At 41.1% G+C, this 19,457-nt stretch overlaps 1 protein-coding gene across 4 annotated transcripts in view; it reads left to right on the forward strand.

The window, feature by feature from the left end:
• The window catches only part of LOC119935599 (hedgehog interacting protein), a 100,230-nt gene extending 84,011 nt beyond the window's left edge, over window positions 1–16,219 (forward strand). Inside the window, exons 12-14 of one of the 4 annotated variants that reach the window (XM_038755009.1) lie at window positions 9,312–9,460; window positions 12,416–12,544; window positions 13,349–16,219. In XM_038755009.1, coding sequence (XP_038610937.1) covers window positions 9,312–9,460; window positions 12,416–12,544; window positions 13,349–13,359 — 289 coding nt within the window. In that variant the 3' untranslated portion in view covers window positions 13,360–16,219. The other 3 variants (XM_038755008.1, XM_038755007.1, XR_005453394.1) reach the window with 3 other exon arrangements.
• The last annotated feature ends 3,238 nt before the right edge of the window (window positions 16,220–19,457 follow it).

Here is a 19,457-nt window from a genome sequence, read left to right on the forward strand (position 1 = left end):
GTGGCCAAGGTACCGGGGAAAGCGCTGTACTTCATATTACAGTCAGGTTTGGATTCTGCCACCAGGGGGCAGAAGTCCTCGGAGGAAAGTGGCACAGATAATAATGATGGTGGTGGCATTTGTTAAGCGCTTACTATGTGCTAAGCACTGTTCTAAGCGCCGGAGGGGGATACGAGCTGATCAGGCTGTCCCACGTGGGGCTCACAGTCTTAATCCCCATTTTACAGATGAGGTCACCGAGGCCCAGAGAAGTTAAGTGACTTGCCCAAGGTCACACAGCTGACAGTTGGTGGGGCCATGACCTCCGACTCCCAAGCCCGTGGTCTTTCCATCGAGCCACGCTGCTTCTCTAATGGAACTACAATGTCAGCTTCCTACAACCTTTACTCCCCATAATCCTGCCGACAACCTCAGGCCAGGGTTTCAACCCTTATTGCCCCACCTTTGTTCTTTTTAGGGTCTAGGGAATATTATATGGATTTTTCCCCTCCAGGGTTCTTGGCCAATATTCTATTCTATTCTCTGAGGGTGGCCTCAGTGAGTGTGGGTGGAGTGGGCTTTTCTCTCTGCTCCTTTATTTTTCCACTCTCTCCACGTGCGTTTGTCCATTTGTGTCTGGTTCATCTTCACTTCGTGTCTTTAACGTGTCATGGCTGGGGGACAGGAGGGGAGGGAGAGGTGCACAATGGGAAGGATGGCCAAGGGGGAATGCCGGGCCCTTTGGATCTTTGAAAGGGCCTTTATTAAAGCCCTCACTGGAAGCCAGGCACTGAACCAAGCGCTGGCAAACATTCAAGCGACGTAAATTGGGCACAGTGTAGTCCATGGCCCCCAGGGGGATGCATAGGAGTCTCCATTTTATAGATGAGGCTACTGAGGTACAGAATGGACTTGCCCAAGGTCACCCAGTAGACAAAGGGAGGAACTTGTTTTGTTGTCTGTCTCCCCCTTTCTAGACTATAAGCCGGTTGTTGGGTAGGGATTGTCTCTATCTGTTGCCGAATTGTACTTTCCAAACGCTTAGTATGGTGCTTTGCACACATTAAGGGCTCAATAAATATGATTGAATGAATGAGTGAATGGCCTCAAGCTCGGCTTCAGGCCCAACTATGTAGATTTTATCCTCACTAGACCTTCCTTCACCACACCAGTGAGCATCCAAAACCTGTGCCCCTGGCCTTTCTCCTTGCCCCAGCCAAGATCCCCAGACCTATCTGGACTCCTGCACTTGGTGGGCACCCCCAGGCCCTGGTGCCAATAGCCTCTTTCTCCTCCACTCTTTCTCCTCCACTCTTTCTCCTCCATTCTTTCCTCCCTCTTTCATCAATCCTTATGTTTTATAAAATAATCTATCAGTGGTATTAACTTAGCACTTTGTGCAGAGCACTGTATTAAACACTTGGGAAAGTGCAGTACAATAGTTAGAAGACAAGATTCCATCCACAGGGACCTTGCAGCCTAGAGGGAGAGACAGACATTAAGAGATAAGGGAAAATGGCAGAGAATAAGGGTATATATAAGTGCTGTGTACTGGGAGGGGGTTGAATATCAGAGGGCTGAAGGGGTACAGATCGGAGTAGGTGAGAGGCAGAGAAGAAATAGCCAGAGAGCTAGAAGGAGAACCAGGAGAGGACAGTGTCATTGAAGCCAAGGTTAGATAGTGTTTCATTCATTCATTCAATCATATTTATTGAGCGCTTACTGTGTGCAGAGCACTGTACTAAGGGCTTGTTTCTAAGCTAGTGTTTCCAGGAGAAGGGGTTGGTCTACAGTGTCGAAGACAGCTGAGAGGTCAAGGAGGATTAGGATGGAGTAGAGGCCATTCAGTTTGGCAAGAAGGGAGTCATTAGTGACCATAGGGAGGGTAGTTTCCATGGAGTGGGGAGGAGGGGGGCAGAAGCCAAATTGCCAGGTCTCAAGGAGAGAATTGGTGGATAGGAAGTGGAAGCAGTGGGTGCAAACATCTCGCTGGAGGATTTTGGAGGGGCTACTAGGAGAGAGTCGGGATAATACCTGGAGGGTACCGTGGGGTACAAGGAAAGTTATTTTAGAAAAATGGATACATAGGCATGTTTGCAAGCAGTGGGTAAGGAGCCGTAGGAAAGTAAATGGTTAAAGATGGGAGTGGAGTGAAAAGGGCAAGGGTTTTGACGGGATGTGAAGAGATGTTGTCAGAGGTGGTGAGATATCTCCTTGAGATACTGCTGGGGTGATGGGAAAGTTGAAAAGGGGACAGGAGGAGGGTGGGACTGTAGAGTGCAGGGGAGATTTTAGAGAAATTATATCTGACTTCAGTTCTATCAATGAAATGGGTGGCAAGATCATTAGAGGCAAGAAATGGGGGATGTGACAGGGTGGGGTTTGAAGGAAGAGTTAAAAGTCTGAAACAGCTAGAGTGGATAATGGTCATGGGAGTTGATAAGGATGGAGAAGTATTGTTGCTGGAGGAGGGGACAGAGTTATAGAAGGTGAGGATGAGTTTGAGATGGACGAGATCAGTCTGGTGTTTGGACTTCCACCAGCAGACCTGAGGCCTTCCCATCACCACACTTAGCCATGGAAGAAACTTCTTTGGAGCAGAGATGACCAGCTGCTGCTCAGGATTTAGGTCCAGGACCTATTCCAGGAGTAACAGAGGATTGCAGACATGGCCATTGGAGTCAGGAGCCATTTTACTACTGTTCCATCTGGGGCCAGAACATTCTTCATCATGTAACACATTTAATTACAAAGCAGAACACATTCTGTATCTTGCTTCTAATATTCTGTTAAGAACAATTCTTGAATTTTGTCCTTGGCGTAGAACTCCAGTAACGTGGCTTGAACAACAGATAGCCTAGAATTGCAGCTGTCCTTGAATTAGTCATGTCAAAAATGTCTAAAAATCTGTATTCAAGAAAGGGTTACAAGCGAAAACCATAGTCATTCCACAAGTGCAGAATGCATGCAGTGCCTTCTAAAGTATTGTATTTCATAAAAAATTTTGAATACTTGAAAGAAGCATGCAGCTACTCTGTTTCATAACACCCATTATTGGGTAGGGACCGTCTCTTCATGTTGCCAACTTGTACTTCCCAAGCGCTTAGTACAGTGCTCTGCACACAGTAAGCGCTCGATAAATACGATTGAATGAATGAATAACATCTACACTTCCATAAAATCCTAACAAGAGCAAACAGTGTTCTTCACATCAGACATTTGGTTACCTCAAGGGGAAAGATATCCAGGTATGCACTTGGATCTGTGACTTTGGGGAATTTGATGTTTGCCCCACCCTCAGCCCCACAGTATTTATGTACATATTTTTAAACTACATATTATAAATCATTTATATTAATGTCTGCCTCCTCCTCTAGACTGTAAGCTCATTGTGAGCAGGGGACATGTCTGCCAACTCTGTTGTACTTTTTCAAGTGCTGAGCACAGTGCATTTGCACATAGTGCTCAATAAATATCATTGATGATGATGATGAGGTATGCACTATGTTTATCCTGCCATCCCAATTAGAATAGAACCACGTGTTCTTTTGAATAAGCAAGTATAAGAATCATGGCAGATAAACCATAATTTTGCTAGTGATTTCTAAACGGGTGCAAATAAATTATTTAGCCAATCACAATGCATCCAGGATCTCGAATTCAGTTCTTCACTGGTCATTTAGTACTGCGTGAAGAATAATTATTAGTTTTTAAATGGTATCTCTAGATAGAATCACTGGAAAACCGATCTGTAGCATCTGGAAACCGTCATCTGTCTTGACCCAGGAGTTGCCAGGGAGAGAATAGTAAGAAACCTTATGTGTCTTGATCCAGCGTGTTCACTGAAGCTCTTGAAAATGATAACATACTATAGGGGAACAATAACAGCTCTTTATTCCGGGAAAGAATTCTTTCCCACATTTTCCTTCTTAGAACAATCTCATCTAGTCCTGATGTCATCCCTGGAGCATCTTCCCATATACGGCCTGTGCTAAAATTATAGTCTTATTTCACAAGCAAAGTAGTATACTGGGGCTTAGCTGGGGAAGGCCTCTTAAAGGAGATGTGATTCATTAGGATGGTTTTGAAGGTGGGGAGAGTGGTGGTCTATTGGCTATGGAGGGGGAGGGAATTCCAGGCCAGAGGGAGAATGTGGGCAAGGGGTCGGTAGTGGAATAATTTGAGGTACCTTGAATAGGTTGGTGTTAGAGGAGTGAAACGTGTTGTAGTAGGAGATCAGCCAGGTGAGGTAAGCTAGCGAGAGCCCAGTGGGTGCCTTAAAAGCATAGGGTATGGTGTTTCTGTTTGATGCAGAGGTGGATGGGCAACCATTGGAGGTTTTTGAGGAGTGGGGAGACATGAGCTGAACTTTTTTTAGAAAAATGATTTGAGCAGCAAAGTACAGACTGGAATGGGAAATGGGACTGGTGGCAAAAGTGGTCAGCAAGGAGGCTGATGCAGTAGTCAAGGCAAGATATGACGTGTTTGGATCAGCATAGTAGCAGTTTAGATGGAAAGGGAAAAGTTTAGTGGTTATGATAGGGCAGGATTTGGCTACTGTTTTAATGGTTGAAAAAGAGATGTCGAGGATAATGCCAACAGTGAGGGCTTGTGAGACAGGGAGGATAGTGGTGCTGTGTATGCAGTGATGGGCAAGCCAGGGAGAGAACAGGGTTTTGGGTGGGAAGGCGAGAAGCTATGTTTTGGACATGTTAAGTTGGAGGCATCAGTGGGGCATACAAGTAGGGATGTCCTGGAGGCAGGAGGAAATGCACGAGTGCAGAGTAGGACAGAGATCACGGCTGGAGAGGTTAAATTGGAAATCATTCGTGTAGAGATGGTAGTTGAAGCCTACCAACTCGATTGAATTGTACTCTGTCAAGCACCTAGTACGGTGCTCTGCTCTCAGAAAGTGCTCAATAAATACTATCGATTGATCGAAAAGCTTCAAGGAAATCTCTACAGCTGTTTTCCCAACCTGGAGCCCCAACAGAGTGAGCTAACACTAGGGCAGCTGCCCCAGAGTCTCAAGGGCAGGGGAGTCTAGGCAGCCAGGTTGGCCCAAAGACTTCCAGGCTTCAGGGACTGGAGTATGGAGCAGAGGCATTGTGAAAGTGGAGGGGGCTTTTAGTGCCCGTGCTCTAGTCCTGGAACTGTGGGTCTTGGGAACAACTTCGGCTTAAGCTGCTCACCCTGTATTGTCTTTATGTTTGCTGATGCTGGGGAACGTTGTCTCCGGGCCCACAGAGCATTTGTGCTGTCCCCGACCCAAAGCATTATGTGCGCAGACCATCTGTGTCGACTTGCTGAGAAAAATGGCATGACGAATGAGAGTATTCTTAAGTTTCCCCAAGAAAGGTGGACTCAAATGAGGGAAACATCTAAGTTTATGTCAAATAAATATCCAGTTTGTTTTCCTAGTATGACTACTATATATTAAGGAACTGAGAGTTACCTCGTCTGTAAAATGGGCATTAAGACTGTGAGTCCTATGTGGGTCAAGGACTGTCTCCAACCCAATTTGCTTCTATCCACCACAGCACGTAGTAGAAGGCCTGACACGTAGTAAGTGCTTAACAAATACCACTATCATCATTATTATTATTATCATTATTTTCTTATTCCTAAAAGTCAATTCTAATGTCTGAGAGGAGCTCAGTAAATGCTAGTAAGAAATGACTAAATGGAAGAGGCAGGAGTACCTGGTGTTGTGTACAGATACAATTTCCACTAGAAACTTTATCTGGGGCTCTTTTCTACACATAAGTCTAACGCTCAATGCCTATTTAGCAATAGTGGCTTTAAAGCATTGTAGACTAAACGTTAGGAAGACAAGCAGCCATTCTCCTCTTTCTGAGCCGTCTGTGGAACCTAGTGTCAGCATGACACCTGAGGATAGAGGATGTTTCAGATTTTTTTCAATCCCATAATAACAATTGTGGTATTTGTTAAGCACTTTATATGGGCCAACCATTTTGCTAACCCCTGAGGTAGGTACAGAATAGGTTGGATATAGTTCCTGTCCCACGTGGAGCTCACTCTCCCTCCACTCTATTACTGGTCAGAAGATTTCCACCAAATCCTAAAATTGTGAAAGGGTGATGGTAGAGTGACAGCAGAGAACAGGATGCTATCACTCCTGGACATTGGTTAGCCTTCTAGGATGTTCTGGGATGTTCTAGGAAACATCCCCACAATCCTGGTGGTCTCTCCCCACAAGTTCAACGTGGTTTTGGATAATAGCAGTAGTAGTAATAGTATTCCGAGCACTCACAGGATGCAGTGCACTGCCCTGATCTCTGGGAAAGTAAAAAATGGAGAAGTAACACATTCCCTGACTGCATGGAACTTATACTGTAATTGGGGAGACAGAGATAAAAATATTTACAAATGAGGTAATCGAAAGAAATAATTGAATGTGCAGTCGACTAAGAGAAGATGGGTATAAATAAAGCCCTAGAATTGGTTGGTGGGCTTGTTGAAAGAGGTAGAATTTTAGGAATCTGAATATGGGAAAAGCTGTGGCCTGTCATATTAAGGGAGGGAGGAAGTTTCAGGTCGGGGGAAGAATGTGAGCATTCTTCATTGAAATCATTGAAATCATTGATATCATTGAAATCATTGCGTTGGGAGTAAAAGTGCTAGTTCCAAAACCCTTTTCATTCCCCTGATCTACCCCCTAATCTGGGGCCATCAAAATCTTTCTCTGTTTGTTTCCAACTGCTGTGTAGTTCACTTAATCATATTTTATGTGCCTTTTCAAACCAATAATCGACTATTAAAGCTTCTTTAACAACAAAAGTTTAATAAAGTCTTCTGTCCCTCTATCGTATCTCTTGATCTAGCAACTTCACCTTCCATAGGCTCTCCTCAAATCACAGCTACTGTTGACTGTTGAAGTGTTGTAAATAAGCACGTTGTGTCATTGACATGGAAATAAATGACAAACCTGGTGTATCATTGTGGCTTACTGAAGACTCTGTCAGGATCAGGGAAATGGTGGCCCATGGCAGAGCCCACATGATGCTATCTGCCAGCTCACACTATATAGTTACTGAAACATGCACTGATAGAAAAAACTCAACACATTCTCCTTTTCTGGACCTTTTAGGGAGAAAATGGTGAAAGGAGATGGGGAGTAGGGCCTGATAAAGGGATCTCATTAAAAAAAATATTTACTTGAAGAAATTGCTTATGGCATTTCCACCACATAGGATTAACATTCCAGAAATAGAACTACAAAGTGTATGCAGGATACAGAATTATATTGAGTCTCTAGCTACGTTTATATTGCCTTAAGGTAGTATGTTACTTGATGAAGGGCAGAAAATACAGTATTTTCTGATAGTACATATTGGACTTTTGTGTGCAATAAACAAATACTTTCCGTGGCATTTTTGCAACTGTACGGTTCAATGTGCCAATGAAACAACTGCAGGTATCATTGAAATCCCGCTATTTTATTATGAAACATTTTTTATCAGTATCCTTATGCCACAGGAACATAAAAAGGTTGTTTGTCTTCAGGGAAGTGAGTTATTTGGCTTAATTGTTTTGTTTATCTCTGAATGGTTGTGTAATTCATCTTTTATGACCTGTTAATTCTCACCTCTGTGTTTTCTTTGTTGTGGTACTCACCTTTAGTGGATAAAGCACAGGCCTTCGAGTCAGCAGGACTTGGGTTCTAATACCTGCTCAGCCACTTGTCTTCTATGTGACCTTGGGCAAGTCACTTAACTCTGTTATGCCTTAATTAGCTTATCTTTAAAAGGAGATAAAGACTGTGAGCCCCATGCAGGATATGGACTGCATCCAACTTGATTAGCTTGTATCTACCCCAGTGCTTAGTACAGTGACTGGCACATAGTAATTGCTTCATACCATAAAAGAAACCCCAAAACAAACAAACAGTCCGATCCTACCACTAGTGACCAGTTGCTTTTTGGGGAAAGCATCTTGTTTATAGTCACCAAATGAAAAGAGCATTTTTACCACAGTGTGGCCCGGTGCAACAGTGGCTGATGGAAAAGAGTATCACTGCACGTTTTTTTCCGGAGACTGGGAAATGACTCCAGTTCTGACAGCTAGTGACAACATTTTAGGAGGAAAATGTTTATAACGTGCCATCCTGCTGTTGCACTGAAACATCATTTTTCTTTTATAAATGCCCCAATTGTGAGAAATTATGGAAAATTGTTAGTTGAAGGAATTTAAAATTAAGAAGCCCTTAACTACTATTAACTCTTATCATATCTGAATTGTATTGAATTAAAGCAATATTTCTATTCTTTCATGGATGTCACACAAATTAGTGGACCTAGACGTGGAAATAAATTATTCTGACCCTAAAAGAAAACGGCAGTGGGCAAAGTGGATTTAAGAACAGTTGAAAATGTAACTCATAGCAACAGAACTTTATTCTTCTATGTGTCCTATTTCCCATCAGATACATCACTGCTTTGAAAATGATTTGCAGACTGAGAGATTGTACATGTATATCTTTCCTGGTTTGAAGATTTTAAAAATTATCTTCAAGGCTGAATTTTTATTAATACCTTAGGGAAGAAGCATCTTTTTAGGAGGATGAGAGTTATCCTGCCTCTGTGGAAGCTTTATTTATGCATTTCTTAATCAAGTGACTATAAATTGTTGTGTATTTCCATTAGACCAGTGTGTTCTTTTCCGTATGTATTCCTTGTATCAAGCTGTAAACATTTCTTCTGAAGGGTTACTTCAAATTACTTTTGGGAGCCAGAGTGAAAAAAAATAATCTTTTTTCTGCCCTTTTTTCAAATGTGAAAGTCAGGTTTCTCTCTCTCTCTCTCTCTCTCTCTCTTATTTAAAAAAATGGTATTTGTTAAGTGCTTACTATTTGCTAGGCACTGTACTAAACGCTGGGGTAGATAGATCCCGGCTCCGCCAATTGTCAGCTGTGTGACTTTGGGCAAGTCACTTAACTTCTCTGGGCCTCAGTTCCCTCATCTGTATAATGGGGATGAAGACTGTGAGCCCCCCGTGGGACAACCTGATCACTCTGTAATCTCCCCAGTGCTTAGAACAGTGCTTTGCACATAGTAAGTGCTTAATAAATGCCATCATCATCATACAAGGTAATTAGGTTGGACACAGTCCTAATCTTCATTTTACAGATGAGGTCATTGAAGCCCAGAGAAGTTAAGTGACTTGACCAAGGTCACACAGCAGACAAGTGACACAGCCAGCATTAGAACCTAGATCCGTGCTCTATCCACTAGACTATGCTGCTTCTCTTCTCTTCCATGAATGACTTTCCCATAGGAATACAAATTTAGCTGTTATGTTTTTTTCTATAGGCCTTTAGTTCCAGAAGAATGCAGAATCACCATTCAGCCTGCCCAGACACTGACATCTGAATGCTCACGACTTTGTCGGAATGGTTATTGCACCCCTACTGGAAAATGCTGCTGTAATCAAGGTTGGGAAGGTGACTTCTGCCGAATTGGTGAGTATTTCAGGCACTGCTAGATTGCCATTCTTTAAAAAAAAAAAACTTGGGGAAACCAAACGTGGTTACATTTTATACAGATGACCAAAATTGGTAATCAGTCAATAAATGGTATTTATGCTATGCTTACTATGTGCTGAGCATTGTACTACTATTAAAATGGTTCCCCCATATATTCCTAATTCATAGTATGACATTTCTGTGGCTATCAGTCAGCTAAGATGCAAGAGGACTTGAAAACTCACGTGATTTCACAGCTTCCTCCTCTTGTGCTTGTACATGCTTAGTGAGTGCAGCACACTCAAATAATAACTGAATTCCCCAATGCTAAATTTTGTATGAAAAGACAAGTCTACAATGCCCCCCGGGGCAAATACACATTGTTTTTCCATTTGTTCTGTTCCCACTTTTTTTCACTTTGTGTGTCCAGCTCAGATCTGTGACCACCTCAGAAAGGCAGCAAAAATGATTAGTGATCTAATTGGGGCACTTATGTCCTTTTGGAAATCTTCAGAAATTTGTATAACTGAGCAAACATAGTTTTCGGGGAACTTTATTTCTGAAAGTACATCAAAACTGTTAACAGGTTTTACTGTCCCCTGGTGATAGCCAACGACAATGCCCACCATATTGACTGGCACTGAGTTGAACCTATCCCAGTGTGGATAGAATCAAACAGTCTATATTTCATCATATAGATTTTTTTTTAACAAATCAGTAATATTTTGCATTTGCTGCTACAAGGCCAACGCGTTGTTGGGTAGAACCTTCTCTGTATGTTGCCGATTTGTACTTCCCAAGCACTTAGTACAGTGCTCTGCACACAATAAGTGCTCAATTGAATGAATGAGTGAACTGACCAGCACTTCAGAGAAAGTCCAAGTGATTTCTTCCCAATCCGTGAGTTTTTCAGGTGATGATCCTTGTACACTGCAGCAGGTACCTCCCAGGGGAACTAAGAGGATGTCACCTATTGGCAGTTGCTAAGACAACTCTCCAGTCCATATTCTCACATTCCTTCCCCAATCCATTGAGGGCTTAGCCTAGGAGCCCCTGAGGCCACCCTGAAAATCTAACAGGCCTAGGGGGTAGGAAGTAGCCAAGCATACCAAGGCTTTGGGGGCTCTGGCTTTGGCCATGCTGGAGGGCAGAAAGAAACTGAGCAGGCAGCAGAGAGAACCTGACACTGGAGCAATGTGAATAACCCTAGGCAAACTAAGCTGGGGAATGTGATTCTCCTTCCAGTACAAGGCACAGTTATCCCCATTTTAAGATGCCTCTCTCTCCCCTATATTAGGGGAGAATAGGACATAACCTTTTGGCTTACTCAAATTAGCATCTTCACCATTTTCAATGAAAAGTCCATTTTTGCCAATCTGATTCTAAAAACCGGTAACGAGAGAGGGAGTGGGGGTTACCCTTTGAATTTCATTTATAGATGGAGATGATACAGGCAGGGAACATGTCTACCAACTTTGTTATATTATACTCTCCCATAAGGTTAGTACAGTGCTCTGTACACAGTAAGCACTCAAATATGTTTGAAAGAGCTATAGGGAGGCTCAATTATGACAAGAGTACAATGTGGAAGTTTTTTTTCTGAGTTAATGAAAAGATGCATTTAGCTTTGGAGTGTATATGCAAAGGGATGATCAGGCAAGAAATATTAGTGCAAAAGAGGGTGAAAAATGAATTTAGTTAGAATCACTGGTCTTGATTTTTTGCACCTGGGGTTGGGGAAGACACTAAGAATACGTTGTCCTAGGGAAAATGTCCTTGTAGTCTCTTTCCTGTTCTTCCCAGCTACTGTGAGCTTTAAGGGCTTCCAGCAAAGTAGCCACATTGCACTGTTTCGTGAACTTCTTTGGGGGCCCAGGGGCAGGCAGTATGCAAAGGGTGAAATTACTGCTACTACTGGGGTTGTGTGTAGGTTGGGGGGCGGGGGTGAGTGCACACACACGCTCTGACATGCTCATTGGTGTCTCCTTAAGCTGATGAGACGACTCCTGGTCCCAGCTAGATGTTGACCAGAATCGCCTGGTGCAGTTTCAGGACCCTAGTCGGTCGTGGCTGAAGCTCAGAGATTTAGGGTTCCCGAGGGCTCTACATGACACACTTCAAATAACTCCCTGCCCAGCCATGGAGTCTCTGGTCTAGAGGACTCAGCAACAAAGAAGAACAAAGCATCCACTTGGCAATAATTCATTCCAGGACAGGCGTACTGGTCCTTCTTGCTTTACCAATGCCCTAGTCTGGACTGTTCCAGATTATTTTTAATCAGGGCGATCAATACATGCACAGAACAGTCTTGCAATAAGGAACGGTGATTCTCTCCCCAAATACCCTGGAATGGGCAGGCTATGGGAAGAATCTTTTTCAAAAAATATGTAAACAGATATACTCAGGTAATTTCATAATCTTTGAAAACCGTTTTGCACAGGTGTCACAGGGGACTGGCCGAATTAGGGGGTTTCAACCTTTCTTTTTTAATAGAACTGTATTCCTGTGACCCCCCGATTTCACCCAGAGTATTTTTCCACAGCATCTAAATCGACTGGCCGAATTAGGGGTTTTCAACCTTGCTTTTTTAATAGAACCTGTGACCCCCAGATTTCACCCAGAGTATTTTTCCACAGCATCTAAATCCTTTATCTTCCACCCACAATATTTGGAAATATTTGGGTGTTCCTATAATCCCTAGCGGATTTCCATAGCATTTTCCCTGGGGGATTGCCAACTTTTCCCGTTAATTCTGCTTCTTCTGTTTCTCATCCAGGACTGTCTTTGTCAGGAAAAAAAAAATACTTTTGGATGAGCCTGTGTACGGTTAGCCTGTTTACCACTACCACCAAAGAACGTCTTTGTGTCATGACCTAGTTTTTATGGTTCCCATGTCTATGTTAGATGAAGAGTTGGATTTATTTTATATAAATACATCCATTTTTTTTCCAGCAAAATGTGAGCCAGTCTGTCGCCATGGAGGTGTCTGTGTCAGACCAAACAAGTGCCTATGTAAAAAAGGATACCTTGGCCCCCAATGTGAACAAGTGGACAGAAACATCCGAAGAGTGACAAGGGCAGGTATTCTTGATCAGATCATAGACATGACATCCTATTTGCTGGATCTAACAAGTTACATTGTATAGTTTCTGGGACTATTTGAAATTTCAATTTCAACGGGCATTTATTTTTAATCCTGTCATTAGAAAAAAAAGACTGTTATCCTGCTACAAGTTCCTGTGACTTCATTGACTTTTATTAATTTAAAAATAATTTTCAGAATGTGCAGATAAACTGTGTATGCACGTTTGTACATATATATGTACATGCGCACATCCACAAGTGTTTTTATTTTCAAAAAAATATTTCCTTGTGAGAGTAGTTTACAAAGTATTTCCACTGTAAATTTATCGATGAACTTTATTTTGCCAGAATGGATTCTCTGACGTCCCAACAATTTTGTGTCTGTAAAAACAGAGTAGAGCAATTTTTAAATGGAGTTTTGAAACATTACTGTGCAAAACTGATGAATTTAATAAAAAAAAATTGTAACTTTTAAAAATTTAAGGACAACATGAGATAATGTTTCATAACTCCCTGCTGCATTTCTAAATGGGCAACTTGCTGTAAACTGTAACCTTCACCTTCATCAATGTACTCTATCACAGATTGTTATTATGCACTTACCTTTTATTGGCATAGAAATCTGGTTACCCCTGCTTAATTCTCAAGATTGTTTTCAAGTGTATTATAATTAAATTATATCAGCTTATTTCAAAACCAGTCATCCTAGAAGGTCTGCTTTTTATCATATATTTTATTTAATAAGGGGCACTGGGTTCATGTTACATATTTATATTATTTTATTTTATTTTTATAATATAGACATCACCTAGATGAAACAGCTTTACCATGTCCTGTAAAATACTAAAGTTACATTTTTCACCAACTTAATTGGAATGACGGGGAGTGAGAGAGCGAACATGCTCTTTAATATGCTGTGGATCTAATCTAGCAATGTATCCTTGTGTCAACATGTAATCATTAACGACGGATGAAAAAACAAGAAAACCACCAATCGTGATAAAATTCCAGCATTAAATGTTTGCAGAGTGCTTTCCTCCATAGCAGGACTGACCAGACTATTTGTGATTAGAGTGTTACCGATTTCACACCGAATGGACATTCACTGGACAAGAGCTCATTTTTAACAAGTCATGGCTGTGTATGATGTCAGTTGTTCAAAAGTACTTTAAACGATAAGTATTGCCAAGTATGACATTAGCGTAACTGTTTCATAAGGGTTCCGAGAAGGCCTCTGCATTGGCTAATTAGTCAATGCATTTTCTGGAAATAGTGTTATTAAATTTAAGGGAAAAAAAGAGAGCCCTAAATTAGCGGCAAACATCTATAGGCTGGTTGGTCTTTTGTCAACAATATTAGTTAGTGGTCAGTTCTCTATGGTGTGATTTTTTTTTTTTCCACAATGGATTAGTATTCTTTGTACCCCGGAAAGATGCGTTTCTCGGAGACCAGCATTCCACCACGCTGTTCCTGAGATTATTCGGTCTTCCTGAACCTAAAGAGTACAGTAGTGTAGTTGGAATGTGCAGACTGATTTCTCCAATGAGGCCCATTTTGCACTTTTAGAGGGAAAGAGGGTCAGTGAAAACCAACCAATATTATAGTTTGGAGCTCTCTACTGAAACTAAAGCACGTTGGGTACTTGTGGCTAAACGACAATGTAAAAAAGAGTGGTTGGGTGAATGGTAACCCCGGACTTGCCTTCAGTATATGATTGCTTGGGTTTCAAGTGACCTCATGCCAAATGGAAATTTGGTTGAGAAATCTTGGTTCAGTGCTTAGTGAACAATAGCCTGCATTAAAAAGTGCATGCATAATTTTGCACAATTTAGATTCAATTGACAGTCTATTCAGAGAAGTCTCGGGATTAAATGAGCATGAAGACCAAATTGCCCTTTTACCCCAGAAAAGGGGTGGTCCCTTCTAGTCACACCCTTATTCCATTGGCTAACAGTGTGACAAATCTTGCAGGGAACCCCACAGCAGTCTGCATCTGTAGGTTAATAGCAGCCTTTTGTCTCCTTGGCTTTCTCCTCATAGCCCTTCCACTGAATTCCATCACAAAAAGTTTTACAATTAAAAAAATGTCTTGACAACCATTTCTGTAAATTGACCTTACCATCTAATCTCCCCTTATTCAAGATGGGTGACATTAACCAAATGTGAGCTTCTTGTGAATGAGGCAGCTGTCTAAATCTGTCAAATAGTGCAGTTTTATTACACATTATTCCGTTCATAGTTTCAGCTAAATCAATAGGGGCATGCAGTGTTTTTAGCAAAATGAGAGAACTCCAAGGTTTCTAAATTCGCAGATTTTTCCAGCAACAACCAAAAGAGTTGAACGCCAGTTCTGGTATTTGCCATTTCAGAACTTAATAGAAACATAATATATATATATATACATATATATGTATATGAATATATATATGGGGGTTTTTTGCTTTTCCCCACTGAAAGTTTCAAGTGACCTAGAAAGCTGGGCCTTCACTGCCTGCTTACATGTGTGAGCCCCAGGTGTAATTATTATTTCAGAATAAAAGACTAAATTCTTCTAATGGGATGAGCACAAGAACCACACATTAGCCTAAAACAAAGTCAAGTAATTGGAACCACTTCTTTCTGTGCTTGGGGGGAAAAGTATACATCAATACCTAATTAAAACATTTAAACTCACTAATTCATCAAATCTATTTGACCCATTCTTTCATCCACATTTTAAACTAGTTTCCAGGAAATGACCGAAAATGGTCTATGATTGGTGGCAAGGTAGGAATAGGGCAAGATATATGAGTTCTGACAAATTATTTCATCACATGGAATTAGACCTCTCTTTTTTTAGCTCCCAAAGTCCATGATCTAAAATGGAACAGAGGTACCCTCAGTGGAAACATCGAACAGCTGTGAGTATAGTAAAAGCGGGGGGAAAATGTCGAGTGATTACTGAAAAGAATGGGGATTTTACTAAGGATCTCCTTCTACCAAAACCGGAGTCTGAACATTTCAAAGACTTCTTGCATTCTGGCTTAGGAGTTACAGCATGGAGCCACACATAAATTCAAATTGTTTGGATAATCCAAGCCAAAGAAAATTCAATTAGGCCCAAATGATCTAGATACTGCAGGTCAAAGAAATGCATCTGCTGAACACATCTGCATAATGAAAGCCAAAGTGTATTTTAGAAGTTGATTGATCTGGATAATTTGCAGGTAGAGACTCAGCTATACACACATGCAAAAAGCCTTAGTCTGTGAGGTACATGCTCCTGTTCTTGTGGAACTAGAAGGAAACAATACATACAAATAATTCAAATAAAAATGGGATACCAAGAGGCTCAAGAGATAGTGCCAGACACTATATTTTCCTCTGGCTCTTTTGAAATATATTCTTTGCCTTCAGCGAGACACAGACCTCAAGTGTTTTCAGATTTTTGACCTCCCTCAACAAGAAGAGAAAATAAAACCCACATACGCATCACCTGCCCGTAACTGGGCCCTTGATCTTAAATGGTCTGGCAAACAATTCCATTTTTAAATTTCACTCTTCCCTCTTCTTCCTGAAAACCAAAGTGCATGTTCTTAATCAGATTTTTTGTCCTAATTATCACAATTATTGTTTACTCCCTTATTATTGATACAGAGGCAGCCTCATTATTTAGGCACCCCTGAGGTTACATTCTGTTCTGTCTTAATTGGCTTATTAATTCCAGCTTTAACAAAGTTTACTGACAAAGTTAATTCTCAATTTTTTTTTCCTGTATCAAAACAGAAGATAAAGAAAACACACAGAAAACCAATCACATGCTAGGGAAAACTACAGCCCAATAGCCATGATTCACTGGACAACAGTTGTTACTCGTGATCAGTGACATCGTATTCATAAAATCTTAATCTCTGTCTTGGTCTCTCCCCCCCTCATCCTCACCTTCCACTTCTAAAATCTTGGGCTGAAGAGAGACATCTTCACAAAATCCCTAGTAAAAGTAGGCTGTTCATTGGTTCCATTCTTATTAATCTGTATCACAGAAAAATATCCCACTAGTTAGAAATCAAATTCAATTCTGTGTGACGAGACCTAGCAGCATAAAGTCGCAGGGTGAACCTATATCACATGAAGAAGGCGGTGTGAGCAGGCTCAGTTGGTGGCACGGCCCTGGCTACGTCCTGTAGCTTGGGGAGAGCAGCCTCAAAGCCCTGGAATTCAGCAATGGCAGGGAGTTTGGCTACAGTGGGGAGAGTTAGCAGCTGTCTCTTACATAAGCAACTGGAGTTAATCGTGAAGAAAGCTTTCCAAGATCCGAGGTCACTCCCAGAGGGAAAAAGAGGGGACAAAACGTCTGTCTTTTCAAAGTATCATATCTCCTTGCCTGATTTTAGGGATGAACTTGGAGAGCTCTCCCATTCATGTACCTCTCTCTCTCACATTCTCTCTCTCTCACACACACACACAAATACACACCTACACATACCCACAGACTGGAGAACACTGTATGCATCCAATTCCAAATAGTTTACTATATCGCTGTGCTTCCTAGGTTAATTTAGACTTTGAGGTCTACATTCAAGTTAATAAATTAAGTGATTGCAACAGGAAATCAATCAACAGGAAGAAACCTAGAAATGAAAATTAGCATCAGAGCCTATCTAAACTTCCCTGCCCCTTTAACCATTGTTATCTTAAAGGAACTCAGCAATGAGATAGGGAGCTTGTGGGGGTAGCATTTCAATACTGGATGAGGTTTTTTTGAGGTCTTTGTTTTAATCGAGGCTGGTCAGAAACAAGTCTGCTGAGGGTGGATTTGGTCACATATCAGTCAAGGGGTTTTGTTAAATTTCTCCCTAAAATGAATGCAGGCTGGTATGCAATTGTTTGTTCTCCTTACATAAATTTTTCAATCTGGCATCCCTATGAGGAAAGGGACCAAAGAAAACAAATAAATGAGACAATAAACATTGGCCTCAATTGCATAGAGAGAATACAAATAGCTGCAGCCTGTAATCTTTACCAAGGCAGCATGTCTGCTGACTCAAGCACAAAAGATATTGAATCAAGCCTAGTATGAGTCACTGAAGTATTTCTGACTGTATATAACCAAGTTGGCAATTTGAGCTTTTTCAAGGTTTGTCACATATGGGATAAAAGATGGATGTAGCTCTGAATCCATGATGTGTGTGTACGTAATGAGACAGAATATGCCTCAACAATGTATAGTATCTCCACAGTTGGAGAGCTCACCCGAGGCTTGGCTGATGTATTGGTTTTCATCCCAAAAATGTGGTTCCAAGAATGGGTCTGCTGGCAAATACGAGCCCAGGGGCAAGATCCAAATACTGGAATCAGTGAATCTGCATTTCAGGATAGGAGAGAACATTGGCTTACAGTATAAAGTGAGTTCTTCTTTCCCAAGGGAGGCTCTGATGCCTCCACAAGTAAATCATTTCCTTCCATATTAATAATAATTATACCATTTTTAAGTCTTACTTTGGGTAAATCATTGAAGTATGTGGAAAGTTATGAGATCTGACACTGGCCCTGTCCCACATTGGGCTCACAATAAACGGTATCCCCATTTAAAGACAAGTAAACAGGCTCAGAGAGAGACTGAGACACTTCAAAGGTCACATAGCGGATCAGAGGTAGAAATAAGACTTGAACTGAGGTCTCAAGATTCCCAGCCAATGCTCTTTTCACTGCCATCCATAAAAGCAAGTTAGGCCTAAGTAGATTATTTTCTGATTATTAAGGCAGTTATCTTTGTTTTTGACTTTCATCTACTTTCAAATTATAGTCAAAAATTTCCAGGGATTACCTGAGATCGTCTGCATTTTGAAAAGGCCAGACTGTAGACAACAAATTTGGCCAGTCAGCCGGCTAGCATACAACCAACACCCACATTCGTTTTAAGAAACGGAAAAACTACGATGCTTGCTAGGATTAAAAGCAATCAACCTGTCGATTATAAATTTGAAGTGAAAGTTTTGCATCTGTCTCCTGACTCTGTCTTTCCCTCTCTCGTGAATTTGTTCTAGGTAGCTGGCTTGATTATCTTAGGTATCATTTTCTTTAGAATGTTTTCTAAATCACTGTATTTCCAAGCAGGTAATGAGCATCTGATATCTGCAGGCCTTCAGGAAGTATTAGCTTTAGGCTGTCGTTTCAGAAACTGCGACTATCCGCACCGTTGCTATTTTGAGATATAGGAAGTGGTTGGAAGAAGCTATTGAGGCAGGAACTGAATGGGGGAGGCCGGGAGCAACAGACCATCTCTGAAGCTATTTCCAGTTCATTTTACCTTAGTGATTCAATTTCAATTCACCTGATTTGGGTAACCAAATAAAGGTAACACATTGGTCACTGGATGGAACAACACAAGTGATCTCCCGGCTATCGCGTCGTGCTGGTTGTGATGATAAAACAGGCAAAAAGACATTTGAAATGAGGGACAATTTGGAACTAAGCTGCCTCCATTTTAACTTTGATCCAGCATAGATTAATACCAGTTCATATTCTATAGAGTACATAAGTGTGTATCGTACACATACACACCCACACCATACTACACGAACTTATTTACTTGTAGAGACACTATATATGTATACACACTATCTATGTAATATATAATATATGTATAATGCATATAAATTCTAACAAGTGTATTTGTGTATTATCTGAAAAATGAAACAGTTGTATCTTGAAGTGGTAAATGCATAAAATTGGATTTATTGTTAATCTGTGGATTTAATGATTTCTAGACAAAAGGTTGTTTAAGTGTATAATTTCTTTTCTTAATTTAATATATTTATGGAAATGCATGCCTGAAGTTCCGGTTAGATCGGTGTTGTTCTGTGTCCTTTAAACTGATAAAAAAAATGTATTAAACTTTATCTTATGATCTAATGTACATGTGCTACTT

Source organism: Tachyglossus aculeatus, chromosome 12, assembly GCF_015852505.1.
Source record: "Tachyglossus aculeatus isolate mTacAcu1 chromosome 12, mTacAcu1.pri, whole genome shotgun sequence".
NCBI lineage: Eukaryota > Metazoa > Chordata > Mammalia > Monotremata > Tachyglossidae > Tachyglossus > Tachyglossus aculeatus.